The sequence below is a fragment of the Haliotis asinina genome, chromosome 15 (assembly GCF_037392515.1).
Source record: "Haliotis asinina isolate JCU_RB_2024 chromosome 15, JCU_Hal_asi_v2, whole genome shotgun sequence".
In the NCBI taxonomy this organism is placed as follows: domain Eukaryota; kingdom Metazoa; phylum Mollusca; class Gastropoda; order Lepetellida; family Haliotidae; genus Haliotis; species Haliotis asinina.
In genome coordinates, this window is record NC_090294.1 from 5,450,542 (window position 1) to 5,460,923 (window position 10,382).

At 39.4% G+C, this 10,382-nt stretch overlaps 1 protein-coding gene across 1 annotated transcript; it reads right to left on the minus strand.

Moving 5' to 3' along the window:
* Window positions 1-3,528: 3,528 nt before the first annotated feature.
* On the minus strand, window positions 3,529-6,612 carry LOC137266201 (beta-porphyranase A-like). Its single transcript, XM_067801704.1, has 3 exons — window positions 6,376-6,612; window positions 5,444-5,588; window positions 3,529-4,982 (listed from the first exon to the last, which is right to left on the minus strand). The coding sequence occupies exons 1-3, from the start codon at window positions 6,610-6,612 to the stop codon at window positions 3,529-3,531; spliced, it is 1,836 nt and encodes a 611-aa protein (XP_067657805.1).
* Window positions 6,613-10,382: the final 3,770 nt, after the last annotated feature.

Genomic DNA, 10,382 nt, shown 5'->3' on the forward strand with positions numbered 1-10,382 from the left:
GCCTACCATTACCGGATGCTGTTGTAGAGTTTGGGTGCTACGACGAATTATACACAAGTCAGATTAGTTAAATGACTGAAGTACGCAAGGTATTACAGACCTATTGGGTTTTAAGTGATTTTGGCAAGTTTTTTTCGTACTCTCAGATTTGTAATTAATTGAGAAAATGTGATTTTTATTGAGTGAAATACGCAAATCCACGCCTTATCTGGAGCTCCGGTTGAGAGGGAGGAGTTCTATTGTGTATAAGATAAAGTTCCATCGTGTATAAGATAAAGAATCATTTGGAAAAATAGCTGATGATATTGTTGGATAGTGATCACTTCCTCAAAGGTCATTGTGGACTGACTAATCAAATTCATTAAGAAGAGTAGAGTATGCAAGAGACAAATCCAGTGAAGAGTAGGTGCCAGTTGCAGGGAGCAGATAAGTACTCGAATCATCATTGCATATACACACGCGGTGTGTGTGTGTGTGTGTGTGTGTGTGTGTTGATTTGGGATCTACCCCTTGTCCTTTTTTGTGGGCGCCAAGCTCCTACACTGGATGTTTTCAGAGATATCCATGTCTTCGAGAGATCCAAACTTATTATAAATTTGGATTCTATTTTCTGCCTCTTTTGAGGTTCTACCTTTATGGTATTTTTTCAGATTCGTTTATCGGTTTGATTTTTTTTGTTTTGGTAGTTGCTTACCGTTATTCACAGAGAGAAGTTTGGAAGTGGGCTGTGGTGATGATTGTTCTTGGGAAGATGGCCGAGATTGAACTTCTGCTGTAGCAGTTGTTGTTGATATTGAGGCACCAGTTTGCACTGACTGGTCAGGAGAGTAGACTTCGGGTTCAACAGTGTCAGCCCATGTCAAATTAGTTTTGCATTGCGTTGATGAAGTGGACACAGTTGAAGTTACAGTTTGATTTGTTCCTGTTATTGTAACTGATTATTATTCTTATTCTTTTGCAAAAAGATGAATGAGTTCCAGAGCAGTTGGTGCATTTTGTAAAGTTGCTGTCAAAGTCTTCAGTAACAAGGTTTTTTTCTGCTGCAGTGAGTGCATGTAATAGAATTTGTGCAGTTGTTTATACCATGACCATACATTTGGCATTTAAAACATCTCAGCGGATTGGGAAGATAAGCGTCAACGTTGAGATGGCAATATCCTGCTGTAATTGATTTTGGAGCTGTTGGATAAGAAAAATGGAATAGGTAGGCGTTTCTTCCTTTAGTTTAAGAGTTTTTCCGGGTTATGAATCGTTTCACAAACGTCACCCCCTTTTCTGTAATTTCTGTGACTATATCTAATTCACTCTTATCTGACCCTGGTCTCTGACAATTCCTTTGCTAGTGTTCAAAGTTCTCTGTGGAGATACCGAAACAGGTATGCGAACAAACAGCTGAGTTGACATCAGATTTGTTGATTGTTGTTTCCTGCTTCATTTGATGAACAAATAGCTTGAGCACAGTCGTTTGATATTTCGGACCTCACTCGCAATACCATGGGGACCCTCTGACACTGCAAAAGGGTTTAACTTTAAAGGTGACGTGTCAAGTGTCTCAAATACTAAAATCGTGGCCAGTATTCAGTTGATTTAAGTGGTCGCTGGCCATCATCATTACCGTCCAATTTACGTTTGTTTCGTTTTGGTATTCAATAGTTAGTGTACAAGGTTCATCATCCGAACTCCCCACCCACCACGGAGTACCACAAGGACAATGCTAAATCAAGTGGGTCTCCAACTTGCAGCGCCAAGGATACTCGGATGATATACTCCAGCAGAAGAGTTATAAATAAAAAATCCACCAGACTGGATCATGAGCCCCTGCTTCTGGACATACGACTCTAGGCAATCTTGCAAATCATCATATTTCAAAATCATAATGATCTTGTGTGAACAATTGTGCCCAAACCTCAAGTAAAACATTTTCAAATGAAATTTGTGTCATGACACATAAAGAAGGTTCATACACAGGGCTTGGTGTGACAATCCGATTGACAGAACCGCACCGATTCTACTACCCGTCTAGGTGAAGTGAGGACCAAATTGGTGTGTTGAGCGAAAGGAACACTGTTCAGGGTCCTACTGCCCCCAGCCACCAGACAACCGTCCTCCAACGACATGGGACGCAACCCATGGCAAACAGGTTGCCAAATTCGGTCTCTCCTTACTATGGACCTAGTCAACCCGGGTCCACACGGATGTTTGAACAGCTCTTAGCGTTACCCAGTTCACGTGGCCTATTCTTACACGAACATGGTTATCCTCAAATGTCACTGCATCGCTCCATTAATTTAAATCTACAATCCATGTAACCAAAAACTAATTCTTGTAGTCATTTCTGATCTTGGAACCTAAATTTTTTGCACTGTTGCATTATCTAGTGTCAAATACAGGTACACCTCTTTAGCCTATAAAGGAAAATTCCCTGGGAAATGTCGCTATCATATTTTTCTTTGCCCATCTATGCTATCGATGTATATGCTTTCTCTTTATTTGGTTTGGAGGCCGTCATTATATAATTTCCTATCGTGATTATCCAATCACGATTGTGATCACTATGGTACAATGTACTGTAATTCTTTTTAAGGGTTAACATACCCTTTGACCGGTACTCATAGTGACTAATGTCAAAGGACATCGGTTCCTACTTTTCTGGAAGTCCTTTCACGAAGCAGCTTTTACTAAGGTTAACTTCACTCTCATTCTTCAACATTGTTCTGATGCTACCCTAGTGACATACGATCACTTTAAGGCTTTGTGAAAGGAGACACTGATATATAGTAACTGAGATTATAATTCCTTGACATCTGGATCTTATCCAGTAGACCTGGGAAATTACCAAGGTAACATAACAATAAGCTTTCATACTAAAATTCGCCATTTCCATAACGAATCCCTGCAAGGTAATAATGCAACTCTACTATTTGTGTTTTTCTACGTTCTAGACATCATATTCATGAAAATGATAATTATTTGAAAACGCTGTCCTTTACGAATTTAGATACACATTAAACCTCCTGCGCGTGGATTAAATGTATATTGATTTGGAAATTTACAAAAGAAACATCAATAATATAGTGTGCCTTCATTATTAGCACTATAATCATGGCAATCAAATAGCAATTCTTTTGTAAATCATATTTCAAAAACAGGACTCCACGGAAGAGCTTGCCAAGACTTTCTGGTGTAGTTGCTGAATTTCTTGGCACCACAATCGTTTTCAATCCTTATTTCCAAATACACAGTCTTGACCAACTGATGTGATTTCTTATTGCTTTCCATACGCATATCTCCCACAATGTCCATGCAAAACCATGGACATTCTACTAGTTATGTCAAGATAAATTTTAAAAGTAAAGCAATATCTCCATGCGTTCACCTAGAACTGTCAGCGTGAAAGAGCTTCCCCCTTTAAGGACAAGACATGCACCATAAGCAAATTCTTTGATAACAGATTCGAGCAATGGAAATACGTTCAAGGGAAAAGGAGTCCAACGACAAAAATGATGTTTATTTTTTCACTACTCTTTATTATTGAAGGTGTCCAACAACTAGTGCGACAGAGCTAACATGGCCTCCATTTCCACCCAAGGACATACCGACTGTGTTGGAAGAATGAACTCTATTTGCAGGGACTGAGAATTCCCACAATTCCCATTTGGTTGGGGCGTTGTTCTTGTCTGAATCGTACAGACTGTAGGTGGATGACAATGTATACCCATTAAAGGTTACAGTGGGTTTTCCGTTTTCGCTCTTGCTTCTGCTTACACCGATCCTAAGACGAGCAGTATGGAAGCCGGATCCTGGTACCTGAATCGTGGTTTGTGCATGTCCGTTACTAATCGGAATGACCATATCCTTTCCATAGTAGGTATTTTCATTGTTAGTCTTGACGCCTCCAAAGTTGTAGTTGGTACCGAACTTGTAGTAACAGACACCTTCTCCCGGGAGACCGACTTTCCCATTGTTTTTGGTGGTGTCAAAGTGGACGTTCCAGTGCATTACTGGATTGCCATTCTGGTACTGAAGGCAAGTAGACACACCTGTTGTTGGGTGGATCCAGCCGTTGTGGAAGTCCAGCTTTACATTCTGCCATTGCTTTCCGTAGTTATAAAGGAGTACCATAACATCTTTGTTTTTTGGGTTTGCGAGGGCAAGAGGTGAAACTACTCTCTCCCACCCGGTGTACGCACTTTCAACCCTCAGAAACTTCTGATCGTAGTACAAATTTTTAAAGAAATGGAAGTAGTTTGCAAGTGCTGTTTCATGCCCATCCTTCGTGAACAGGGACCAGTTGAGACTGTTATGACCTGGATATTGCTCATTGGCCAGAAGGAAAACGATGGCTCTTTCCATAAACTCTCTAAGATTCAGGTAAGTAAACATGTGTCCAAATCCAAGGTACAAAGTACCAAAATCTACAATTCCTGAATGTGCGTCCTGACTGATTCCATGAACTGGGCCTCTGCCAAACTCACTGATAATTATAGGAAAGCTCCTTCCTTTCGTTTTATGAGAATAGTTCTCAATCATGTCAATCAAGGCAACCAGTCGTGCTTCGTTGATACCGTGAAACTCATGACTTCCACCGGATACATTAATATCGTTGTAAGCATGAAAGGAAAAGAAGTCCATGTGATCCAGAGACATGTCCATAAACTCTCTATTTCTCTCCCACAAACGGAAGTTATCAGCATCTGTTCTGATTATATAGCCAGTATATGTTGGACCTCCCACCTTGATGCCAAATCTTGATTTGAGCTTTTGAGCTACAGATTTGTGAAAGTTCAAGACAGTCCCTGAGTCCAGAGCCTGCCATGAAGCGTCTGGTTCGTTTATGACTTCAAAGTAAGCTGGGAGGGGTCCTCCGGTATAATCCTTGGCACCCTGAACCATGAGAGACACGAACTCTGCAGCAGCGTCTACGTTATTAGGGAACTTGCCTTGGTGGTGCGACTTGTCGATCCAGTTTGGCCAACTGAGACCTAGGAAATACATCATTTCCCAAATAAGGCAACGCCCTTAAAGGAAGATAACTTTCCAGTTACAGTTTCAAGACAGTAAAGTTACCAGATATGGATATTGTGTATTATTTTACACAAAATGAAAGTTGTTCTGGAAGAGATTATCCGTTGCTGTAAATTATGTTCGACATATTTGTGACACAACTGTGAGTCTAATTTCCTCTTTCTTTGAGCAAATTCAGTTATAAGAATTTAAACGGATGCTTGGTGGAACTCTGTCATGATCACAGAAGGTAACGTCTTCCAACTCACTGAAGCCGGCTGGACAAGCATGAAAATACTACTATATCAAGATCATGAATGTCCTCTAACCGACTGATTTTCACTTTGCACACTAAATAGTTCTGTAATGTATTGAATAGTTCCATTGTATCCAGAAACTATCATAGACGCCTTCATTGATATATGGTCAAATTGCATACCTTTAATTTCCCATACAATATTCTTGACGCCATTTCCAAAACCGTGGACTTGCTCCATGTACTTGTTAAAGGTGTTGCTCTGAAGGCTACGGTCTTGTAAGTACTGTGGATCTGGGTAACCATGGTGACTTGAACTTTGATGCCACTGGTAAATTCATATAGATTTGTGAGAAAATCAAAGACATAAACAGAAGCATGACTGAACTGTGTGGATATGCCACGTTTAACCCCACTGAAAGAATAATTAGGTGACCAATTTCAAACCAATTATAGTTGGAATATTCACAGTGTATTCAGGCATTTGGTTGCATTCAGTTCATACAAACCTTGGATTTTTAATGGATTTAACGACATGACGGTGTTTCATATTCAGAACAATTAATTGAACAATAACTGAAAATTGAAATCGTTTTATACCAAGTGTTACTGACGATAGACTATGTATCAGATTATCAGTAGTGTTGGTGGAACGTCATGATGTCAGGTATTTTAACTGCAATGACACTTTGATGGGGTTCGAACCATTGAGGTTTCAAGCATATCAGTCAAAATGCTGAAACGAATGTAGGTCTCGTATATTCTGATATGTTTCAAGCAGAATGAACGTATAACCATATGGCAGCACCGAGGGAGTGAGTGAGCTATGTGGTTGTACGCCGCCTTTAGAAATATTCAAGCACTATCACGACCGGGAACACTCGAAGTGGACACATTGTAGCCATGAGAGGAATCAAAATGTCCTCCATGTAATATGTGTTGACATTAAAGCTGTCTTGCGGCTGATGTTGTACTCTTGACAAAATAACTTTTGAAGATTTGACTCGATAACAGAAATATTTTCCCTACAGTTCAATTCGACATTTCACACTGAAAACCTGTTTGATTAATTTCTAAGGATACGTTTCAGTAGAACAATAACATTAATTACGTACATTTGCGAATAGATGGCCTTTCAAGTCTCTGTTTATCCAACGCCCGGATTCAGCACCAATATCTTTGCATTTTGAGATCAAGTTCGAGTTAACTAGACCGTTGAATTTGTTCCATCTGTCCACTTCATAATGGACTCGTCCACCCTGGGAGAGCCACTCATTGTAGATGGTGACTGTGGTGTCGGAGATCACCTCCCCACACAAATAGACTGTAATGATGGCTAACGCTAGCCGCATGACTATATCAGATTCAGCGAGATGTGACCATGCTATATAGTGTAGGAACACGTGTGTAAAACACATGATAAGCACACCCTAACACTAATAGAATCAGGCATCCATATAGATAGACGTGTGAAATGTGCGCATATTTCCACAGTGTGACCCTCATTGACGACCATGGAATCAATAACAATGAACTTGTAACGCTAAAAAATAGTGACACTGTTGCCAGCTTACTTTCATATCTCTCCTTCAACTAAAGATAAGGCTGTTCGTCCATATACTGTGTTGGTTGTTTCTTAAAAAATACCATCATGAATTCATCGCATGTAGAGATAGACAGGTCGAGGTTGACAACCACAAGCAAACGTATTTCAGTTCGGTATTTGCGCATATGGAAGCATCGCATATTCAAAACGATTAATAAGATAACTGTTTAACTCACCACACAAGCAATTATGTTTTTAACCAGTATCAGCTGGAATAGTCACATGTCTTTAGGTGTTTCACTTACTTAATATAGAATATATAATTTGTTCTGAATGAAAAGACATGGTATTGCATATTCAGGGCCCTTATTCTCGAAGCGTTCGTAGCCCTAAGAATTCTTAACTTTGATCGTAGCCAATGTGTTAAGAATGGGCTTAAGAAGTTCACAGGGCTACGAACGTTTCGAGAATAGCTAACCGGAACGATAAATCAGATTATTGAACGTTTAAAAATAGATTGTTTTACACCAAGTCAATAGACCATTCATGGGAGTTGGTGTCACATCATGCTGCCAGACATTCTAACTGGAACAATACTCTGATGGATTTCGAAACAGTGAGGTTTCAAAATAGATCAGACTGATCTCAAAACGCTGAAATGAATATAGCCCTCCTACAACAATACTCCTTTAAGTACCAAGTTATAAAGGAGGCAATGGCAACATTTAGGCTGTGGATGGACATCTGTATAACGTCTACCAAAACCGATACTTTCTTTTGCATGTTCCGTCATGGGCATGCGCTGAGAGTCAATCCTGATTTTGAAACCTTCGAGGTCCAAATTTGTATGGACCATTATTTCTATCAAGTTTACAGATTTTGCATTTTAAGGTCGAGATTTCATTGCCTGGTTGTGTGTGGCAAGGTGGAAACTGGTGGCTGTATGGTGTGGCTCATGCATCGGAGTTAATATTTATCGTCACATCGACAATATTGCAAACATGTGACGTAATAATGATATTGTAGAATGAACAAATATAATAAACTAAAACCCTGGTGACAAAGAACAGTAAAACCACTAATATATATCACAAATGTCCATTTAAGACTAGTAATTGAATCTAAAACAGTTTAACTATAGTGGACAATACAATATAAAAATGAGTTATAGGTTGCCAATAACTGAAGGTAGATCACCACACTAGGGACCATGGGGACTTACATTACTTTTGCTACCTGCATGGACCCTGGCTGGATTTACACCAGACCCTCAGTCGGTAGCAATTTAGGCACATCTAGCCATACATATAAAAAGACTTACATACTGTGATTAAAACAGCGGATGGTTTGATGTTACTTTGGAAGTTTGTGGGCTTACGCACCCTCTCGGGAGGACAATAATTTTGCAGTACGTCTTCTTGTTTATAATTCATTTATTTCTGACTTTTTAAATGAAGTTAATGTTTGGTCAACTTGTGGCATAAACACCTGCCAATGAGGAGAAGAAAGAAGCTGGGAAGGAGCTATATTATTCAGTTCAATGCCGGCAGCAGAAACACATGGTTTTATTCGTAAAGCAACAGGCGGCACAAGAGAAGATTTCTTATTGTATAAATCCTCATACAAAGGATTGAAGACATAGTTGTATGCAGGGTTTGACTCATTGGAATACAGTTTTGTTATATACTGTAAAGCGAATTTTATACGGAAGCGCTCAAGAGATGGTTCATCAGCCTCGACGTACAGGCTGTCAACAGGTTCGAAAGGAGCCAAGATAAACTCTTAGACCTTGATGATGAACAGAATCTAATAGTTTTAGGTTGCTTTTGCAGGATCCACCATGTACATTTGAGTCATAATCAAGCTTCGAACGGACAAGTGATCTATATAGGTGTAGGAGGGTAGCTTGATCACCTCCCCACTTTGAATTAGACACGACTTTCAATAAATCAAGTGCCTTCAGGCATTTAGTTTTTAGGGTTTTGATATGCGGGAGAAAAGTTAAATGTGAGGGAAAAATCAGACCTAACAACCTGGCCTCCCTGACAACTTTGATGGGAGTGCCATTTGAGCACAGTTCCGTATCCTCATATGCATGTGGTTTATATTTACGGCAAAAATATATGCAATTAGTTTTTGATTTAGAAAATTTAAAGCCGTTTTCAAGACATCATTCATCTATTTTGTTTACACATAACTGCGGTTGGCGTTCATTTAAAACCTTTGATAAACTGTTGATTTTAATACTAAACAATGTGACAGACAAAATACCTTGTGGGAATCCCTGATCATGACTGTAATGATCAGACAGGGTTGAACTTGAAATTGCCTGTCATTTCAAAAGTTGGATATAAATTGAGGCAATCGGACTCGTAAAGTAAAGTCTCCAAAGTAATGTAAATATTTTAAAATCCCAATGTTTCCATGTCGTGTCGTACGCTTTTTCTAAATCGAAAAGATCGACACTGCATGCTGCTTATTTATATATATGTTGATTTTCTTAACAAAACATTCCAAACGCACGAGATGATTGATAGCACTTCGAAAAGGTTTCATTGTAGTCTTCCCCATTATCTGAATTGAAATTAATAGCTTTCTTTTCTTGCTGTTTTTGATATTTTTCGAATTCAGGTAGATAAACCTTTTCGATACATGAGCTTCATACTGCTCTTGATCAGGCCCACGACACTGCTTCTGGAGCTGATAGCATCCACTATCAACTCCTGAAACACTTACCTGAATCATGTTTGGAGACACTCTTACATAATTTTGATGACATTTAGAAAAATAGACCTTTCCCTTCCTCATGGCACGATGCTATAGTCGTTCCAATCCCCAAACCTGGACGCGATCATACTCATCCTTCCAATTATAGGCCCATTTCACTATCTAGCTGAGTTAGCAAGACCATGGGACGCATGATAAATAATCGACTTGTTTGGTACTTGGAAACCAATAACCTCATAACATATATACAGTGTGGTTTCTGTAAAAACAGAAGTGCTATCAATCATCTCGTGCGTTCCGAAAAGAGCAATGAGCATCTCATGTTGCCCTGCACGTTGATTGTTTTGAGCATGTGAAATGCCATAGGAACGACTTGAGCTAGTACCGGTAGTATCGTTCTTGTGTAATGAAGACTTAATGTTGTCTAGACCATCTAAAATCTCACAATTAAACTTGCATTGTTCAGAGTTTTCTTTATATTTGAAGTTATGATAGTTATCATATTTCACTTACTTGCTGATAGTACAGGACAGCTGCTCGGAGTCACTGATAAATTCTCTCTAGAGAGATTAGCATCTAAATATTCGCGGAACAGCTGTAAAGACTTTCGGTTGTTCTGAATGTTTAGAAGAAGCAGTCTTGCACACAGTCATCGGAAGAGTACTCCATGTTGTAAATGCAGCCAAGACACGCAACAGCAGTCCTGTTCAGTCATTCATGATCCTGACGTACCTGTTGCAATACAGTCCATCCTTTTAAAGCACACTCATCACGTGCCTTACTCAAATTACTCTCGAACCCAAACACACAACCGCTTTTTTTGTAACTATGTATGTATTCAGTCGACCA